Source organism: Carassius carassius, chromosome 37, assembly GCF_963082965.1.
Source record: "Carassius carassius chromosome 37, fCarCar2.1, whole genome shotgun sequence".
NCBI lineage: Eukaryota > Metazoa > Chordata > Actinopteri > Cypriniformes > Cyprinidae > Carassius > Carassius carassius.
Window position 1 is genome coordinate 24,189,835 of NC_081791.1, and position 22,054 is coordinate 24,211,888.

Below are 22,054 nucleotides of genomic sequence, written 5' to 3' on the forward strand. Positions count from 1 at the left end.
AAAAGCCTGCAGTTGAACTTCTGAAATACTACAGCTAAAGCCATTTTTGTGGAACTTGGTTCCTACAAAAAGAAAGATATTTTTTTAAACATGTCATAAAAACAATTTTATAAGTGTATTACATAGATATAAAATATTAAATGAAGAAACAAAAAAGTGCGTAAAAATAGAATGAGAAGGTACTACGGTAAAATGAACTCTGTACACTAGTCTCTCTTTGGCGCCTCTAGCGGCTGAACGCATGTAGTGCAGCGGGATCTCTTGACTAAAGGTGATTTGAATGAATGGAAAACGCTTTTCACGGCTGAAGCAGAGCAGAGGGAACAGCCCAGACAAAGCAAACGAGAAACTTTCACGCTGCTAATCGCCAGTCCTGTCCCACCAAGCATGGATTTATAGAAGACAGCGGCGGTGCAGTAGATTCAACACCTTTCTGAGGAGATGAAAGCGAGTTTGGAGCGAATTTAAAGTCCTGCTGATGCTGAATGGACGAGCTTATTTTGGCTCTGCGGGTCTATGATGAAGCTTTAAAATGCAACAGGTTAGACTGAGTTTCGATATACATTAATAGATCAAAGAGTCGAATGCGGCCACTGGATATAATTGTTGTGTTGGTCATGTTGTAGTCCGTGTATGAATCGCTGAGATGCAAACACCGCGCACGCTTACCAAGCCATTGAAATTATAGTGCTGCTACACAATAATGCGAAATCAAAGGAGATGTAGCCAAATCAGGCCTGTTTGAAATGTGCAAACGGGCTCTGCATTTGATACGTGCAAAAAGTGGATATTTTATATAATTTATAGAACCTAGTTTAAAACGTGGCAAGTTCTTAGAAATGTAAGTTATGTTGGTTACATTTTTGCACGGTCTAAAAAAATGTTAGTCATTTTTTTAGACTAAAATGTAAAGTGGTGTGACGTTCTCATAAAAAAATACTAAAATACTTTAATGACATCTTTGAAATATGTGTTCTTGACAACTTAATCATTGTTTTCAAACAAGTTAAAATATTTTCCAAGTAATATTTGAAAACATAATTGCTAAATTGTTTATTTAAAAAAAAAATTATGGCAAACTACTTTTGTCAACATTCGTTTTAGTATTTTTTTATAGTTTTTTTTTTTTTTAGCTTTTTTTTTAATTGTTTAACCATGTTGACATTTGTAACTTTAAGCCAGACAAAAATATCAACATTATTTTTAATTTACAAATTGAATATGTTTTACATGTTTTAATGCCCTTCTAAATAACCTAATAGATACAGAGAAAATATAGCATCCTACACATTATATAGGCCTATTTGTTATTATTATTGTTATTTTAATTTATATATAATGGTTGAACAGTCAATGTGTTTTTGTGTATATTTTCAAATTAAACAAGTCTGTTTAAAGATATGCTCTGGTTTTAATATCGGCAATTTAATGCATACTCAAATCTGAGGGTTGTGTCCCACCTGGGATCTGTCTCTGGCAGTAAAATGTTCATTCTCCAATCATCCTGCCAGGAGTGGTATCTGACCGCTGGTGACCCCTCCACGTGCTGTTATAGTGAGGATCTCTACCTCAGCACAGAGGACGCAGAGTAAAGCAGACAGCATGGTACCCAACAAGTGGATTATGCATCCAGTTCTTCTCAAATCACCTCCCAGAGGCTGGCTTGGCATCCGGCTACGTCTCAGTAAGTGTCCTTTCTCCTCTTACTCTTACGAATTTTTAATTAATTGATCATCTTAATATCATGTAATGATATTATAATGATAATATCATATAATGCATGAAAGATGAATGACTAAATGTGTGTCTTGACAAATTACATAACATTGCTTGATTAAATGATTGACGCTGATGCTTCAGATCCCATGAACAAAATAATAGCTGTGGTTTGGCATTAAAAAGATGACTTTATATACAGGCGTTTGGAGCATAAGTACGTTCTGATAATACTTTGGACCTGTGGAAATGTTAAACGAACATCTAATAACATTTTTACATTGTTTACTGCATTGTCTTTTTGTGCTGTGTATTTGTAGGCATAGAGTAACATCAGATCTCTCCACTCATTAATTTAATTGGCAGTTGAGTTAATTATGATTCATTTGAAATCATTTGCATATTAGGGATTTTTAATTAATTGAGAATGAGACCAGTAGTGGCCTATTCTGTATTGAATTCATAAATCACAATACATTTACATGCATTTGACATTTCAGATGGAAAGGTGCATGGTTGATTAATTCATTGAAATTCATTCAACTTCACTGAAATAATTAGTATATTCAGTGCATCAATAAATACAAGCATATTAAAAAGTCCACAAATGTTAATTTAGAATTTATTTATTTATTTATTTATTTATTTATTTTTTACTTTTAAAATCAGATTCAAATCCAATTCTGAATGCTTTAGCCATTCAATACTACTACTTTCACAGACTGACATGCACAGGTAATTCTCGCTGTTGCCAAACATTTTCCTGATCGATTATATTGACCTCTGCAATCACGATAAAAATGGTTATTTATAGAAACCTCAAACTAACGTGTGGTGTACACCAGAGGCTTCTTAGCTCAGCGGGGGCTGCAAGTTCCCCTTAGTGCACCAGACCACTGAAGCCTCCCTGAAATACATGGGTTTAATCTCAGAGCATCTGCTGTTTAAGGCTTGTCTGAGAGGAGCTTCTGGCTCACTCAAGTTTGATTAATCATTTTATCTTAACAGTTCTACCTAGCGTGTGTTTTTCCCCCTAATTTTGGGTGCATGATGTCAACTGACTGACCTTTAAAGCTCTTAGCTTGATATGCTTCCTGAAAAAATGTCATTGCATCACTGGTTTTAAGTTGGTTCCTTTTGCATCTGCTAACTCTTTGCCTTAAACACTGGCAAATCCTTCTGCTTAAAGACTAATCTTATTATCTGAAGTGTAAAGGGTATTTATTTACCAGTTTGTGTTTCGCTTAGCTAAATTTGGCTTGTCCAGTGGTAGTCAGGTTTTCTAAAGAAAAGAAAATTCAATAGGTTTTTGCTAAATTGTGGCCTTTGTTTGACTTTTTTAAATAAAACTTTCGGTTGGTTTTTATAGCGATGCAATAGAAGAACTGTTTTTGCTTCCCCAAACCATTTTTTTTTTAAATTTTAGTGTGAAGAACATTTTAATATTCTAAAGAACATTTTTTCCCTTGTGCAATGGAAAGGTTCCTTGTATGTTAACATTTCTTCATGGAACCATCAATGCAGAGTGGATGCCATTTATACATATATGACATTATACATAAAAGACCCGGTACTTCTGTACCATGTCGGTACTAAAAAATGAAGTGTCACGGTACCGGGTTTCTTTAAGTATTGGTGGTACTGAGTGCCCAGTCAAACCGGTTCTTGACGCATACAGCGCTATGATTTCCACGAAGCAGAAAACACGGACGGAATCTCAAAATCCAGTCATGAAAATGAAACTTACATTTTAATATGGACAGTCACGGAATTTGTCAAAGTTAGCTTTAATTAATCAAATCAAATCTCAATATGGACCAGTATCTGAAAATGTTAAGCAAAAAAAGTTGGTTGAAATCTGAATCCTGCATGTTCTGCGCGTCTCTGTGTGAATGAATGAATGGCATAGATGTGCGGGTTTGTTTACTACATAGACTGAAGCGCGTGACGCTTGCAGTAATTTCAGCATCTGCCGTCTCAATGAGGACATAAATACATAAACAACATAACCAGAACTGTTCTGAGTCACTTCACAAGCATTTTACCGTTTCATTTGAGTAAAACCAGTGTCAAAATAAAGGTATTCACGTCAACCTGTCAAAATAAAAGTACATTTTTACATAAAGGCATTGTGCTAGAAATATTACTATTATTTAGTAGAATGTATGTGATACTGCTACTACTGTTGAAAAAATTAATACAACTTTATTTTTTGAAGAAATAAATCACTCAACATGTTTACTGTTTTTCATAATATTACTTGTAGAAAAACTTTAAACACAACTGTAAATAAGTATAAAGATGGCATTGGTTTTATTTTTAGTGATAAATATTTTTTAAAATGAGCATATTTTAGTTTTTTGCTTTGGTACCGAAATTGGTACCGAAAACCGTGGATTTTCACTGGTATCGGTACCGAATAATGAAATTTTGGTACCGCAACAAACTAATCCCATAGATATACAGTGAAAGAGCGATGAAGCTGTTTGTAGAAACCAGAAAATCAATCAATAACCAGTATATAAGGGATTTTTCTTTTGTCTTGGGTTCAGTAACAAACTGCATAGCAATATCCTGGCATTGTGGCTATGAGGTTTTCATGGGCAAAATGTAAAAACTAATGAATCCTACTACAAAAGTGATTAAAACCATTAAAAATTACATTTAACTTGTCTGCTAACATTGACACCATTTTCTTGTCAATAAATTGACCAATTCATTTGACAAGTGCTTAGTTTTTAGTCAAAAGACACCTTGCTTTTGATTAGTTACAACAATGAAATATTGTTGGTAAGTCACAATGATGTAATCGATTTTGGCCTTTACTCGAAAGACTGTATTGTAAGTCTGACTCCAGAACCCAAATGCAACCCCCACATACACACAAAAACAAACCGCAGGGTTATTGCTATCAGCTTTTCAAGTCCTGAGATGATGTAATGCTCATGAACAAGCTCTCGCAGCTGTCAGCCGTTCCCTCCACCGTTCAACAGCCCTCCTAGCCCTACGGCTTTCCCATCATCCCTCACTCTGTCACGCTTTCAGCTTGCTTTTATCACACACAAGAAAGGCTTAAGACAGTGCTATTAGCATATTGTACTTCCTCCAGGTCCTGCCCTTGGTTTAAGTGGTTGTACAGCTATTAGACTTGTTGAATGACTGAGATTAGCAGTCATTTAGCTGTGAACTTGCAGTTGGAGTTGGACGGATTGTTTGGCTGATGGTGCACCGCTGTTGGAGCCTGAGAGAAAAATTTCAGGTCCCAGCTGTGAGGAGTAATGAAGATATTCGCTATGGTATACTGCAGATGCTTCTCTGCGGAAGATTTGGTTAAAATAATAAAAAAAGGATTTTATAATTCAACATAATATATTTTTAGACTATTATTTTAGAGCAATGCAAGCAGACATTTATTTGACCACTAAAAGTGTGTTGTTGGACACAAAATGGCCTCAGTTGCTTTTTTAAAAATGGCTGCAATTTTCAATATTTCATTAATCGTAATAGACAGTTATTCTGCCAAGTAATATAGCTTATTTTAATAACACTAAGCTTCCCCGACTAAGAGAGAAAGATCTCAGAATTTTGGCGAACATTCTGGCAAAGTTCGTACAAAATGTTATGAACATCCATTCTTCCACTGATACTAATAAAATGTTCACTCAAAGTTATCTGGTTATTTTTTTAAAACTTGCTGGGAAAGGTACCAAAATGTTCTTGAAACATTTTGTTAGCTGCTGAAGAAACCTCTTAAAACAAACAAACAACAACAAAAACATCCTAAACTGGGGCCTGTTCAATAAAACAAGATTACCAAATAAACCAGGTTTATTTCAGTTAGTCTGAGTTATTATTAACAGTTGATGTGGTTCAAAATAAGTTCAGACTAACTGAAATAAGCCTGGCTTATTTGGTGAACTTGTTTTATGAAACAGGCCCCAGGTGTTTGTTGATATCCCAGCCTGGCTAGTCTTTCCATTGGCTTTAGAGTGGTTAGTGTGTTTTTCAGCTAAACACCAGCTTGGTTGGGCTGAAAGATCAGTGCAAACTGGCTAAAACTAGCAAACAAGTTGAATCATCTTTCAGCAGGATTTTTATAGCTGACAAACAACATAACAACTTGGTGCATTAATGTTTACTGTACTGTACACACAGCAAAAAAAGAGATTAGAAACTGGACTATTTGTGTTTTTTATGTTAGATTTCTATTGACTAGATCTATAGTAACTTCTGTAGCTGCTGATGTACAGGTACTAGCAGCGATCATGCCCTGCTCATTAGAGGAATGAAACGCTTGTCACCCCTCTCTCCATGTGACGATTACGGTAGATTAAAAGGGCCCTTCAGCCTGAGTTTGTCATCACTTTGTCCCATGTGGACGACTGCTGAAGAGCTTCCCCCACCCAGCTAAGTCCATTTAGGTGGATCTCAGCCTCGTGTTAATGACCACGTCTCTGCCAAGGATGAGCTCTGTAATATCTGCTTTTGTACAGAGCAAGACCATCTAGCTTTTCATTATGTCCTAAATACCCCTGTTCTCTTACAGTAACAATTTAGGAGCCACAGTGGCTTTTCCAAAAAAAAATTTTTTATTGCTTTTTTTTTATATTCTGGACATGAATGCTCATATATATATATATATATATATATATATAATGACCCATACATTATGAATAATTCTCTATATATTTTACAATTATTTGCCTTAAACATTATCTATAAACATGTTTTATTTTTGTTTTTAGAAATGCATACTTTTGTAAGTAAAGATGTTCATTATGTCACCAAAGATTTCTATTTCACAAATTTTTTTTTTAAACGTAACATCTTGAAAAAATGCATCAAAGCGATCAAATTTTTTTTGACATTGATGATAAAAATTGCTTTTTGAGAACCAAATCAAAATATTAGATTTTGAAATAGATTTTAAATATTAACACGAAAAGTTATTTTAAATATTACTCTCTTTACTTTGTTTTTGATCAAATAAATGTAGCCTGATCATAAGAGACTTCTTTTTAAAAAATCTTAACAACCCCACATTTTTGAATTGTAATATTTGAAATTGAGTCAATTAATTAATTTGTTCAGTTTGTTGTTGTAAGTTTTGAAATAATACATAAGCGTTTCTAGTATTTAAGAGGCATATGATAAATATAGGTTAAATATATTTTCCATTACTTTGGCAACCAGAGAGTCAAACTGCTCTCCATCTGTCAACACCATTGAGGCATGGGAAAACTCACTCCTTCACTTCATCCCATTGCACACACTCATTCTGCCTCTGTCACATGCCTGCACTCGTCTGTTACGTTTGCACTTTTTATGCTAATGCAGAATATTCAAGCCCACTGTTCGTGTTTAAAAAAAGACGCTGAAGTTGCAGAGGAAAACCCTTAGATTGATTGTCTGAATCTGCTTCTCTGTTGAGTCTCATTCTGCAGCTGCCCGAGCAGCCTGTTCATTTAAAAAAGCTGCAAGTTCAAAGCCAGGTTCTGGATTACTACCATATGTCTGCAAAGCCAGACTCCAAGAGTAAGTCTGCCCCAGCCGTACCCTCTAATTTCTTATCCCAAAATTGGACATCTGAATGGCTGTGCAACATCGTCCCTCCCCTCCGACTCTTGCACAGTACGTTCTCACAATAATTCTTCTCTGCAGGATAACTAAAGCAATCATTCTGCAACAAGACATTGGGGAAGAGCCACGTTTGAAATTGTCATTTTGACATGCATCCACCTCCATAGAGCGGATATATTATCAGAAGCCACTGCTGGCCAGTGTCCATCCAAGGAAACAGCTGACATTGTTGTAGTCACACGGCATTCCTAACTCATAAATCTCTCCCAAAAAGGAGGACTAGGACTCTAATCAATGCAGAAATGTCTGGCTTTTATTGTTTGTGCAAATCATAGACAAAATTCACTGTGTAGGAGGGGTTTGCAAGGGATCTTTGTTTCACAAAGACTGGAAGGTATTGGCCTAGTCTGTCAATCCCAGCATGCACTTCAGCCCAGTATGAATACAACATTTGTTTGGTAGTGTGGGTCGAACACCCTCTGACCAGACTTCTTTGCCCATACTGCTTGCACAGACTTTGACACCGATGTGCCTGTTCCTTGCAAACTTGGAAATGGATTGATTGTTTGCCGAAGGAAGCATAGAACTTCTGAGATGAAGTTGAAGAAGAAACACCGTCACCTTCTCAAAGAAGGCAAGCCACTCTCGTCAAGATGTCAAACAACTTCGGAAAGACTTGAATTTGGTTTGTTTTTGCCAAAGTATAGAGGACTTTTAGGTGTTCCTGTCTAGCATACAGTGAGATCCTATTGTGGGATCCACAATTCAAGAAGCAAGGAACACGTCATTCTTTTTCCGTTCAGAGCATTACTTACATTAGCAAGAGTTGCATTGGGTTGCTGTAAAATGGGTGCCAGGATTTGCTTGGGTTTGAAACATAGGTCTGATTTTGGGATCTAAGATGAAGGTGAAGAAGAAGCACCATTAACTTCTCAAAGAAAGCGAGACATTTTTGTCCGGACATCAGACGACTTTGGAAGACATTCATTATTTTATTCTTGCTTAGGTACAGAGGACTTGTAGGTGTTTCCAACTTGAACCACAATTAAAGAAGCGAGGAACCGATCATGCGTTCTTAATTGAGAATGTTTTAAAGCGTTGCATTGAGTTGCTGTGAAATCGGTGCCAGGGTTTGCTCGGGTTTATAACGTAGGTCTGGGATGAAGTTGAAGAAGAAGCACCGTCAACTTTTCGAAGAAGGCAAGACGTTCTTGTCAAGACATCAAGCAACTTTGGAAGACTTTAATTTGTTTATATCTTCCCAAAGATTAGAGGACTTTTAGGCGTTCCTGTATTGGCATAATGTAAGATCCCACTGAGGGATCCACAATTCGAGAAGCAAAAAACCCGTCATATGTTCTCAATTGAGATTTATTGTCAAGAGTTGCATTGAGTTGCTGTGAAATGGGTGCCAGGATTTGCTCTGTTTTGGAACGTAGGTTCAGTTTTGGCATGCCTAGTTGCGCACTTTTATGGGTTGGAACTCGTGAAGCGGGATCAAAGCGAAGTTTAATTGTAAGGGAAGATGAGGTAACTGCAGGTGCTTGCTTTAAGGGGAATTGTTTGAGATTGACTATATCCCATTTAGGGCACATCAGAGGTGGACATAAAGATGCTGCATTAGATGTGAAGTGTTTGATTATTGTGCAAGTGGGTATTGTTTCCTTTTAAAGTAGCCTTTAGAAGATCCGTTTATTTTTGCAGTTAGCGTTCACAGCCTCATCCTTCACAATGTTCCTTTACTGGAGGAAATGGGGAGCTTATGAACTTGAGACACTCCCATCTTCTTTGACAGAACAGGGGGCGGAACGGTACTCTTGGTCGTCCCCTCTGGATGTCATCTATGATGTTTATGGTAAGACTGGATCAACTTACCCAAAATACTGACATTCCTCAGTCAATTACTAGTGAGTTGTTGTCTTTTGTACACAATCCAATCTCTTTTGGTAATATCATTCAGGATTTCAGTAGTTGAAATGCTTAATGTTTTTAAATGATTTTGTGTCACTGTCACTGTGAACTAAGCTGTTCAGGTTTGTTAAGCCAGGATTACTATTACATGAAGCTGATTAGTGCATATACTATATCTGTACCATATTTGTTTTCGCAAGCTACATTTACATGCACCCAAATAATCCGATTCTAAACCTAAATTTTATAACATTAGAATTTACGAATTCTGTATTATATTATTTTATATTACATTATATTATAATAATTTAAACAAAATGTAATATTGTTGCATCCCTTGTTCATGTATGCATGCATCGGATGGATGTCTTCTGCCATTGCATTGCATCCTGCTGTTTTGTAGTGCTTCATTAAGCTCTCTTGTTTAAGCACCTCTACTTTACTTTGAATACTGCTGCTGCCCTGCATTTGATTGTTTTGAAGTTGAAAATTTGTTATCATGGTCAGGCGTTGCTGTCATCTCCTTGTTGTTTACCCCTCTTTCCCTGACGCTGTTTCTCATTAGCCCATCATTCAGTCCTCAATGCTTTATTTGTTTGTCACTTACTCAATCCAGATTTCTTCCGGGACACTTCAACAGAGATGGAAAACTGCAGCAATGAGTCTCTTCTTTGATGTCTTCCATCCATAAGACCTGTAATTAAGGCCGATCCGTTACTGAGAGCCACTCTTTGGCCACTGCGGCCTTGAGAAGAGGAGCGTACTGCATTTCTAAGTGCATACTTGTCTTCTCAAATGCCATAATTAGTCTGGGAGATTAAAATGGTGGGTCGTGGCTCACTTTGGTGTTTGAGTTGGTAATGGTGATGGGAAAATGTCACAAACTCATAGTGGATTATACAGTCATTTTATGAGGCCCACTGCTATAGGATTAGCTTCAAAATGGTCTTATTACTGTATGTACTCAGGATTCAAGTGTGTGGGCTCTTAAGTCCTTTTTGCAGGTTGTGTAAGAAGCAGTATGGCTGGAGGCATGAAGTCTGTGCGGTCTAAGACTTGCTGATAGTTTTCTGTCAGTGACATGACTGAAAATGTGCATGCTGCATTTTTAGATTTTCAATCAGACCAAATTTTAAATGTTAGTACAAAAACATCATCTTAAAGTATGTAGTTTGATTTGCCTGGCAGTATATAATTAAAATAGGTATGCTTGGAAAGTTTTAGTTGACAATGCAATTAAAATTGCATATTTTACTTTAGGTTTTCAGCAAAAAGAGATAAATACAAAATTAATTTAGGATGTGGAAACTGACAGTTATTTATTTATTTAGTTATTTTTTGCAGTAAGTGATTTTCATAATTTGAGTCATTATATTTTAAAATTATATTTTACATTTCTGACTTTTTATTTCACAATGTGACTCTTTAGCTCACATTTGGAAAGTCATTACTCATAATAGCAACTTTATTTCTCACAATATGACAAGATATTAAGAAAATATATGACATTGTGACTTTCTTATTTTCAACACTCTCGCTCAACACTGTACAAATAAATAAATAAACAAATAAATAATAACGTATTTGGTACTATGAACTATATTATTATGAAATAATTTTTCTGGATCTGTTTTTGGGTGTTTGACCTGCATTTTGAATTTTGAACTTGATTGCATTGTGTTTTAGGGTTAATGGAATTTTTTCCCCTCTGTAAATGAGTTTTCATCTAATATCTGTTACCCAAAGTTATGAAAACATATTGTGGTAAAAATGCAAAATTGATTCAGGTTGCAAATGCAGTTTTTTTTTTGCTGCATTAATGATTTTTAATGCTAATGCTGGTTGTAAAAATAATAAAACAGTGAGAGGCAGTTTAAAACAGCTTCTCATCTAATGAATGGAAAAAAAGGTTGCATCACTCATGCACTGACGTTCCTTTCCTTTAGAAAGGACATTGTTGTGTATTTGTAAGCACTTTTTGTAGTGTACATTTTGTAGCCAAAAGTCAGTTTATAATGTTTAATCGTTGGGATCCTGTTCACCTTGTCTGGTTCTTGCTATTGAATTGAAACCCTTTTACCGTCCTGTGTGGTGATGCAGCAGCTGCAGTCAAGTGAAGCACCTCGTACCTTGGCAGTCTGTTGCCGTTTGCCATCTGTCTTCCAACAGACGCCTCGCGTTACATAACTCACACGGTGTCTCCGACTGATGGGGCGCTTTAGCCTTAGGAGCCAAGCAGGAGGAGGAGGAGGAGGCAGGCCATCAGACGGGTCCAGTAGTTCGCCAGCCGTCCCGTGCTGCAGAACAGAGGGATAAATTCACCACCGATCTGAGGCATTCCTCACATTCCTCATAAAAGCCGTATAAAAGCGATGCGTAAACCTGCTCTTAGAAACCTCCACTCTGCCTATACATGGTAAACATGCTACAGTCCAGGTCGAGGGTCCTTGCTGTGTGGTCTTCTTTGAGGAAGAGGATGATAAGGCTGCAGGACTGTGGGATTGTCGTTGGGAACTGTACGCCTTTGTTTTACGGATCACATGTTTATATGCTTATAAGACGAGCATCACTAGTTCTAATGCTCATACTTTGGTTTAGGGGCTTAGCATGTCCCTATCTAGAGTATTGAACTCTGGCATGTAACTTGTCCTGAAGACCTTTCCTGAACCTTGTCCTGAAGACTTTTTATGATATTACATTATTTACTTATTATTATTATCTAAAGTCAAATACTATTGTAAGAATATCAGCTATCTCAAGCAATAGTTCACTTTTAACTTTTTTCAATTATTTTTGTTTTGTTACTACTACTGCTACTATTATAATTACTACTACTAATATTATATCTATATGAAGACAAATACCATTGTTAGATTATCAGCTCAGATAATCGTTCAGTTTCAACTTTTCATTACTTTGTAATTTATTGTTTATTTTGGTGATAATACTATTAATATATATTTTTTTCTTTTTAATGCTTTCTTATTATTATCTAAAGTCAAATACCATTGTAAGATGAGCTATTTCATGTAATAGTTCAGTTATTTCAATCTTTTTTTTCAAATACTTGTTTTACTATTTTATTTTATATTTATTTTATTTATAATTAATCTTTTTTATTTTTGTTTATTTTTTAATGATTTGTTCTTGTTCTTTTATATTATTAATAATAATATCTAAAGTCAAATACCATTGTAAGATTATCTATTTCACGTAAAAAAAACATTTTTTCAATGATTATTTTACTTTATTTTACTATTTCATTTTATGGATTATTTTTATAATAATAATAATAATTATTTTTTTTTTTTTTTAACTTTATTACAAGTATTTAAACAGCGTTCCTTTTTGCTCTGCTGAAGTAGGCAAGCAATACTCCCATTTTATTCAGATGCTGTAAAAACTCCCTTTGGCTTTAGGAAGTTGGGCACAGTGAGTTTTCTCGGAGCGGGACTGAATCAGTGGCTGTACGCACATGCTGGTTCACTGTGTGTGTTGACAATGCATGTGCCGCTAGCTTGCTTTTATTTGTTTGATTTGGGCCTAATCAGCAGTGCTGAGGCCAGACATTCCTCTCCACGTTAAACCGAGACTGAGAGAGAGAGAGAAGAACAGGAGGAAGTTAAAGAGGAGAGTGGATGAATCCTGCTGAATCAGACTCTTAACACATCATCAGCATCCTGCGCTATGAGATAAACAAACTAGCTGCTTGTCCTTAAGGTCTTTATTCATAATAAATGTCAAATAACATCACATTTGATCTAATTTAGTAATCTTTCATTTGAAACTATTTTATTTTACAGAGTTAACAAGTGAAATAGTACATGTTCAGTGAATTGAAATGCTTTTTAGCTTGTTCATTCAAAGCAGGCCATGTTGGAGCAGCAAAAAAAGAAAAGAAAAAAAAAAGAAAACTACTTAAGAAGCAGATGTGGCTTATTAAAGCTTTTATTTTTTATAAACATGGCACAATGCTACAACATACAGTTCCTAGCTTAAACTGGATTCTCCAGCAGGAATTGTAAAAGTATATGCTTTATTTCCATTTCTATGCTTTATATTTGTTTCATCATCTGCAGAAGGTTAGGTATCACTGAGGTGTTATATTTAGGGTTTTGCAAACCTTAAGTGTGAGGAATAATGATGCAAAAACAATGAAGTGCTTGAGCAGGCAGCTGCTGCTGGTCAGACACAGTTGACTCACATGATTTTAGGTTTTGCCACAAGTTTTTGATTCATGACGCCTTTGATTCAGTCTAAAAAATGGATGCCTGAAGCATCTAATTGAAGAAGGCACACATTTAGGTGATTAAAAGTGAAAGATCTGCAGATGGAAAAGATGTTGGGAATTTTCCTGAGAATATTGAATCTGTAAGTGGAGAGGAGAGTGGAAAGTTGTTGTTGGGTTGACTTCTACTATGGAGAATCACTTAAATATGTGGCTGTTAACGGTCTTGAAATTCTTATTAACATACAGACACATCGATCTTACAGCATGTGAAATAAATAGCATTCACAAAATGAATATTTATTTTGTGGTTTATTGTTAGTTCACCTTTTCATCCACTCTTTAATGAAGCGGATATGAAGTCATGTTTGTGTGTGTTCTTCCTTTTTTTAATTTCTTTTTTTGTTGTTGTTGTAGTCATCTTTCTTTCTCCTGTCTTGTTTATATCCTGTTAAAGTTCCTCTGTCTGTCTCTGTCTTTAACCTTACATTGCATTAAATATCCTCTTAGTGTTTAGGACCGGTTGCGACTGTTTTATTATTTGATTTTTAGTTTTGTTTGTTGTATTATAGTTTTTTTTAGTTTTGCTTTGTTTTTAACTGGTCAATTTTTTTCCAGTAACGGGACAATAAAAGAACAAAAGAACACCCTAGTATCCAGTGTAATTTTATTTTATTTTATTGTTATTAAGTAGCAAAGTAACAATCTTTTTGGAAAAAAACTAAAAACAACTAAGTGTTTTTTTACACTGACATATTATTATATTTGTATTGAATATTTTTTAGTTTTAATAATTTAGTTTTATTTTTGACATTTTTATTAGTTTTGTTGATTTTAAATGTCTTATTTTGTTATTTTTTAGTTTTAGTACATCAAGTTACTAATATAACTTAAACGAAAACTGAAAAAAAAAATGAATAAAAACAATACAGTCAAATTTAAAAGCATGAATTTTTTTTTTTAATAATGACAAAAAATTATTGTAGCACATTAAGGTGAACTAAATCAAAATAAGAAATGTTGCCTTTTTTTTTTTTTTAAGAAAAGGTTTTGGTTAGCTATAAATTCCCAAGATCCAAAATACCCTAGCAACCACATAGCACTTTTTTTTTTCAGAAAATGTAGAGTATCACAGCGGGTGCATGAGGTGTTTTAATGTGTGTGTGATTTGATGTTGCAGATGAGAAGCCCGCTCAGGGTGAGGAGTGCGTGGTTTGTCAGCATCCAGACTGCAGCAAGCGCCGTCATGCCTCAAAGGTAAGAGCCTTTCTGAACACTGCTGGGAGATCTCCGCTTCTCTGTGGAGAGTCCATCTCGAGAGAGAGGCCTGCTGGTATACGAGCTCTCCTCTCTGGCCACCAGACTGTGAAATGAGTTCGCCATCATAAGCTGGTGCTCTCTGAAACGGGAGAACGATCAGAGGAGAGCAGCCAGCTCAGGTCCACTCTTCTTGCTTTGCTAACATGTTTGGAAAGAAGTAGATATTTATTTATGCTCATCAAGGTTGCTTTTATTTGATCAAAAGTTAAGAAATTAAAAAAAATATATATTTTAATGTAAAATAACCATTTTCAATGTGAATATATTTTAAAGTGTTATTTATTCCTGAGATCAAGGCAGAATTTTCAGCATCATTACTCCAGTCTTCAGTGTCACGATTAATTAATTCTAATATTCTGATTTATTATCCATGTTGAAAACAATTCATATTTTTCTGGAACATTTGATACTTTTTTTTCAGGATTTTTTAATAAGTAAAAAGTTAAAAAGAACAGCATTTATTTAAAATAGAATTTTTTGTAACAATATAAACTACAATTTAAAAGTTTGCGGTCATTAAATTTGTATTCCTTCTTTTTTATTATTAATTGCAATTAATTTGAAATGAATACCTTTATTCGGCAAAGATGTGTTAAATTGATAAAAAGTGATGGCAAAGACTTATATTGTTAGAAAAGATTTCTATTTTGAATAAATGCTGTTCTTCTTTAATTTTTATTCATCAAAGAATCCTGAAAAAAAGAATCATAGGTTCCCAAAAAAAGCAGCACAACTGTTTCCAACGATGATAATACAAGTAATAAGTCAGAATATTAGAATGATTTCTGAATAATCATCATATGACACTGAAGATTGGTTTAGCACAGGAATAAATTACAGATTTTATACTTTTAATAATTTAAAACACATTTTTTTAAATCACTCCGCGATATATCAATGTCTTTAATATCACTTTTGGTCAGTTTAACGCATCAGTGCTGAATAAAATAATTTAAAATGATGAAAAATATCAAATCTGATTTAAATTCTGAAAAATATAATAAAAAGGTCATGACAACAAACTTGATAAAATATAACCGTATACATTTCTTTTATCACTTTTGATCTTTACTCTGTTCAGTGTATATAAATTTCATGAAAAACTACATTGATGCAAGATTTATAATTGGACTTATAAAAAAAAAGAAATCAACAGAGGCACACGAGTTAAATGTGTAATGCCTTTATGGATGGCACTTTTCCTTCAGATTCTGTGAAAGCAGATGAGTTGTTTATTCCTCTTTATTTTATGAACAGAAATTAGATTTGAAATTAGCCGAGAGCTGTTAGCTGTAGGAGTTGAAGTTTAACTAAGCAGCACACGTCTCTGCCATCATCGATCAGCTGCTGTGACGTGTCTGTGTGTGTGACCTCTGTCGAGGTCACGGGCTGTAGTTATGTAAAGAGATTATGAGCAAACGTTCATGAGAAAGGAATGACCCGAGTCTCGTTGTCTCCTTCTGTACCTGCATTATATCTCTCACTGCTCATCTCCTCATTAAGATGTTAATAATTGAATTTTGTTAGCTTGTCTTGTTATTCGATTGTTTTTGACATGTTTTAATTACTTTTCGTTCTTGCTTTAAGAGTTAATGGAGAGTGAGTGATATATCATTCAAAGATTCGGGGGTGGGAATTTTTTTTTTTAGTTTTTGAAGAGAGTCTTCTGCTCACCACGGGTGCATTTATTTATTTATTTAAAAATACAGTAAAAAACGTAATATTGTGAAATATTATTAAAATTTAAATTTAAAAAAAAAAGATTCTATTCAATTTCGTTTTAAAGTGTCATTTATTCCTGCGATGCAAAGCTGAAATTTCGGCATCATTACTTAAGTGTCACATGATCGTACAGAAATCATTCTAATATTTATATGTATTTAATATGTAGTGTTTTATAATTTATTATGTATTCATTATATCTATAAACTTAAATTAGAAGATTTCAAAAGGAAAATTTTCAGAACATTCTTGCAATATCTTAATTGTAATGAAATTTTTGGAAGTTTTTGAATTATTAGTAGTTTATTATTAGTATTTATTGCATTTTGATGCAAAAGTTCACTGTAACTATAGCGGTGCCACTTTACATAATTAACATTTGTTTTATACATTTGTAATTCGTGGAAAAATATCTGAGATTTATTTCTAGTTTTTTCCCAGCCATTTAGAATACGCAAAAAAAAAAAAGTGTAAATTTTTTTTTTATTACATAACATATTTTATTCACAAATCATGAATGAAAATAAAAATGCAATTTTGTTTTACATTTTCATTTTCTCGTTTATGTGAATAGCTGTGGTCGGTTGACCTCAGAATGTGGTGAAGTGAAGTATAATGCTCTGTTTGCTAAATTAAGAGGGTGACACAGTTTACCCACTGACATGTCTTTGCCCTCTTTCCCCTACTTTTCTGTTTACTATTAACATGCAATTCATAAAGTCATAATTTTGAATTCCTTGCACAATAAAAGCATCTTTAGTTGTCAGAAGCACGTCAGGATTCCTGTGCTGCAGTAACTCAGTCTCACCACTGGGTGGAGGCAGAGATACAGGTGTGTGTGTGTGTGTGTGTGTGTTTGTATAGGACCGAACTCTGATAACTCACAAGAAATCTGTTGTCAAAGCATTAGTGAGATGTCTAACAACCCATAACCCTTTAAGTACTTTTAAACTGTGCAAAAATCTGTTGGCATCTCGCTGTTTAATGCAAGGTCCAGCTAGAGCTTGAAGACAAACACCCGCCTGGGCCAGATGTCTGATCACTGTCTGGGTCTCATTTTCTGCTGCTTAACTAGTCACGGCTCTTGCACAACAGTTGCTAGTGTTGCTCTACAGGCCTTCAGACTGGTTTAAGGAAGACTGTATTTATTTATAGTATGCTGTAGGAATAATGCTGACAAGACAAAGGTTAAATGCATGACTTAGATGTTTTGGAAATACACTTTTAGAAAGTGCTTGCTTTCCACAGTTTGGAAAATGCTGTGGTGTGCCGTTTGTGTAAATGTAAATGTGACCTAGTAGAAATCTGTCATTTTAACTGGGTAATTATAAAGCCTTGAAAATGAGCGAGACCGTACGACACATGCTGTGATGTGTTGCACTGCACAAACTCGAAATTCAGTCTGTGGTTTTCTTATCAGGGATTACTTTTGTGGAATTTATATTGTATTTTATTCATTAATATGTTGAGTTGGCATTTCTTTTTATGTTTTAATTGTCATTGATTTAAGGTAATTTTATGTTTTGTCATTTTTATTTATTTACTTATTCACTTTATATATATATATGTGTGTGTGTGTGTGTGTAATATATATATATATATATATATATATATTAGTCTTTAAAAATTAATTTGTAAAATAACAGAAAACCTACTGGCAGTTTATTATACAGGACATTATCCAATAATTTTACAGACATTTTTGTTAACTCTAAAATACAATGCAATTCAGTGTAAAAAAAAAAAAAAACTCTATTTTTGCCTATTTTTACAGAATTTTGTTTAGCGTGTAACTGTAATTTTTTTTATTTGTTTTAATTTTAGCTGCTGAATCAATTTATTTTAGTTTAGTTTTGTTGCAGTAACAGTTTTATTTTTAGTTTGTATTTTTGTCATTTTTACTTTATTATAATAATAATTATTATTGTTATTTTTTATTTCTATATTCATTTAATAAATTGTATTATTTTTACATCAAAGATTTATTTAGCATTTTATAACCTTCTCAGTAATTAAAAGCCATTTTTAGTAGTCTAATCTTTAGTAATTTTATGTGCTTTTATAATGTTTTATTTTATTTATAGCTTTAATGATTATTTCAATTTTAGTCATTTTAGTCCTTACAATTATTTATTTTATTTGATTCAAGACAGCATTTTAAATTCTCAATTTAATTTTATAAGTTGAATTTTTTTTAGCTCCATTTCAAATACTGATTTTTTTTTTATTGTTTTAAAGTACTTGCTTTCATTTCTTTGTATTAATTTTTATATAATTTGTATTATTTATTTTAACCTTACATTTTTTAAAGTTATTTTTTTAGTCTGTTTTAGTAATTTTGTTTTTAGATTTGTTTCTAGATACAATTTTTATACAAATGTTAGTATTTCAACTTAAGCTTATTTCAGTTAGTTAGCAATAACAACACTTTTCTGATCCTTTTCCCTCCTTCTCTACTAAAATCTAAATGGCTAACGGGACTCTGGAGTCTGTCCATTTGTCTTAAGTGTGTATCTTCTGGTATCTGATGGTGTTTTCGTGTGGAGACGGGGCCAGTCTGAGCGTGCTTCCATCACTCAGAGCTAATTACCTCTATTCACTCCCCAACAGGACTAGACAAGGTGTGGATCGTCAGGGAAGTGCACACCTCCATAGACACACAGCTGAGAGCCCTGTGTGTGTGTGTGATCAGATAACTACCCTCACTTTCTCCATAACACCTCATCCTTGTCAAAATCAATCCTCCGCCGCCGAGCCGCCCACTCTGAGTTTCTCAGAGCTGCTAGCCGTTTCCAGCTAACTCCAGCGTTTCCTTCTGTTTCCTTCTTCCGCTGTTAATCTTCCCCGAAGCGTGCTGAGTGATGGATCGCATGCCGTCTCCATCAGCCGTCTTTTCTCATTTGTGTCTGTTCTTTTCCAGTTCTGAAATGGCCCATAAATATTTAGCTTTTCATTGCCCTAATGATTCATGGGTAACTCTGAGCAGCGGATGGTTTTATAAATGATCCTGGATGGCTCTCTAAGATGTGAAATGAGCTGTAGACGACAGCATGGGGCAACACAGATGGTTTAGACCATAGCGGACTTTGCGTTTAACCTTTGGGCTTTAAGGGATATTTAATACAAGAAACATTTACTCACTTTCATGTTGTTCAAACCAGTAATGTGTGGGAGAATGAAAGTGAATCAGGTCTAAAATGTAATCATTTTTAAACATTAACATGTTTATGAAACTTTAGCAGAGAAGTAGTGGGATGTAATATGTTAATAAATCTGAAGTCTTTTGAGATCTTTTCAATGATTTTAAATAATTTGACCCAATTCACACGTGATCTGATCATTTTTAAGGCTGATTCAGTTCTCTAGTTCAACTCACTTTTTGTAAGTAACACATTTCAGTCTATTCGCCTCACAAATCTGTCATGTGGCTTTTAAAATTTGTAATCTATATATATATTTTTTTTTTATCTTTTTAATTAATCATTTGATCCAGTTCACTTCACAAAAAATGATTTGTTCATGAATTGGACTGAAGTTTTTTCTGTAAATTATTATTATTATTGTTTTCTGATGTTTACCCCCTAGATCTTTCGTCTGGTGACATATGGGAATGAATCCTTTTTAATTGAATCTTTTTAATGAATCATTTAATCCAGTTCAGTTCACTCACTGAGATTTTCTGTCAATATTTTTTTTTTCAACCAGATGTTTTCTATAGCTTTTGAAATGTTAGAATTAATCATTTATTTATAAAAAAGTTTAGTTGGGTCTTTTTAACAAATCATTTGATCCAGTTCCGTTAACAAAAATAATTTGCTTCTGAATCTGACTGATTTAGTTCTGATTTAATTCAAATATTCATTTATTTTCAGTAAACAACAAACTGATTTTGGCTTTTGAAAATTGTTAATTTTGAATTGGATCTTTTTAATTTAGTTTAATCCAGTTTACAAAAATTATTTGCTCATGAATCAGACTGATTCTCAACTAAATTCTCAACCTGTAGACTAAAAAAAAAAAAAATCGGTCTGATTTTGAAATAAATATATTGTATGAATTTATAAATGTGTGAAATTTTATTTTTTTAAATTTTCTTTGTCCCAGTTCACAAACTTAATTGATCATGTATGATTTGAATTGATTCAGTTCTAAAGATTGAATCAACTGACTCAGTAAATTAAGAACTAATTTCCAAAAATACTTTGTATAGCTTATTTATTTTGAATTGGGTCTTTGCAATGGTCTGTTTGATCCACAAAAATGAGTTGGATTGATTCAGTTGTCAAGTTCAATCTACAGACTCTAATATTCTCAGTAAATAAAACTATAAATATATTATTATTATTATATTTAAATATAAATACATTTGTTACTTTTGATTTGGATCTCTTTTAATGAATTTGATTCCAGTTCACAAAAATGATTTTCTCAAGAATTGGACCGATTCAGTTCTCAGGCTCATACACATCTTAATTAATATTATCATAATTTATTCAGAGATCACCATGAAAATAGCCTTGATGCTGGGATAGTGTTACAAAGTGAATAAATAAAATTTTTTTTATCTTAAATTTCTACTTTTGTGTTCTACAGAATTAATTTTTTTGACACATTGAAATTGTAAGTGAGTTTTAGATATGGTTTTCCACATTCATAAAGTTCTCATTTTGCACATTATTACTTAAAAGCTCATTGTAAGTAGCCTATTGGCAGGTGTAACGGGTCTTTGCGGCAGCGTATGGTTTTGCTCTCTTCAGTGTGTGTGTTTTCTGTCATCGGTGTCTGAATTGTAAGATGTGTGCCCAAGTCATAGTTGAATTTTCCCCACAGATTGTAATGCCATTAAATAACCACGGACAGCATAATTCAGCTTGAATGGACAAGGTAATGGCTCATGAGATGAAATGAGTGAGCGAAGGCCCAGATGAGTGGTTTTCTTCGTTGAGGATTGCTTCACTGTTGCGTGATGCTCATTGACCGCTCACTGTTGAAGCGTCTGCTGGCCTTAGGACCAGTGTGGTGGAGAGGATGTGGCCTGGGCACCATATTCTGCCCAGCAGAAGAAGATAATGGCTTTTCAATGCAGAACGCACGGGGTGTCTTTAGAGCCGTGCACGAGAATGTTGTTCATCACACAGGAGCCTTTTCATTCATCGCTTAGACTATGGCATCAGTGGATTTGATTTCGTAAATGCAAAGTAAGGTCTGACACATATTTTAATCAATGTGTTTATCAACATCTGTGTCACAATTATAATGGTTCCAGATAATGCGTAATGCCTGTCTTCAGTCTGAGGAGTTCTCTGGACTGGTTTGCACATCTTCTTGGAAAAGAATCTGTTGTGTAATGTTTGTTTCTTACAAATGGACCATTAAACCCTGCCTGCATTCTGCAAGATGAGTAGTTGTTTCTCTGGTGCTGATGGACTGAATCAAACACAAAACAGCAAAAACGGTTAAAAAAAGATTATTGAGGGAGTAGATTGTGTGTATGATGTTCTGTTTGGTCTAATTTGTTATCAGTATTTGTGTTATGTAAACTACTTTTTTTTTTTTTTTTTAATAAAGAAGAACACG

General features: G+C 34.1%; 1 protein-coding gene across 1 annotated transcript in view; it reads left to right on the forward strand.

Moving 5' to 3' along the window:
• The first annotated feature begins 293 nt into the window (after nucleotides 1-293).
• Nucleotides 294-22,054, forward strand: part of plekhg5b (pleckstrin homology domain containing, family G (with RhoGef domain) member 5b) — a 62,992-nt gene continuing 41,231 nt past the window's right edge. The window contains exons 1-3 of the mRNA XM_059528327.1: nucleotides 294-541; nucleotides 1,512-1,684; nucleotides 14,616-14,692. Of these exons, the coding sequence (XP_059384310.1) occupies nucleotides 1,603-1,684; nucleotides 14,616-14,692 (159 nt within the window). The 5' untranslated portion in view covers nucleotides 294-541; nucleotides 1,512-1,602. The remainder of the gene's footprint in view (nucleotides 542-1,511; nucleotides 1,685-14,615; nucleotides 14,693-22,054) is intronic.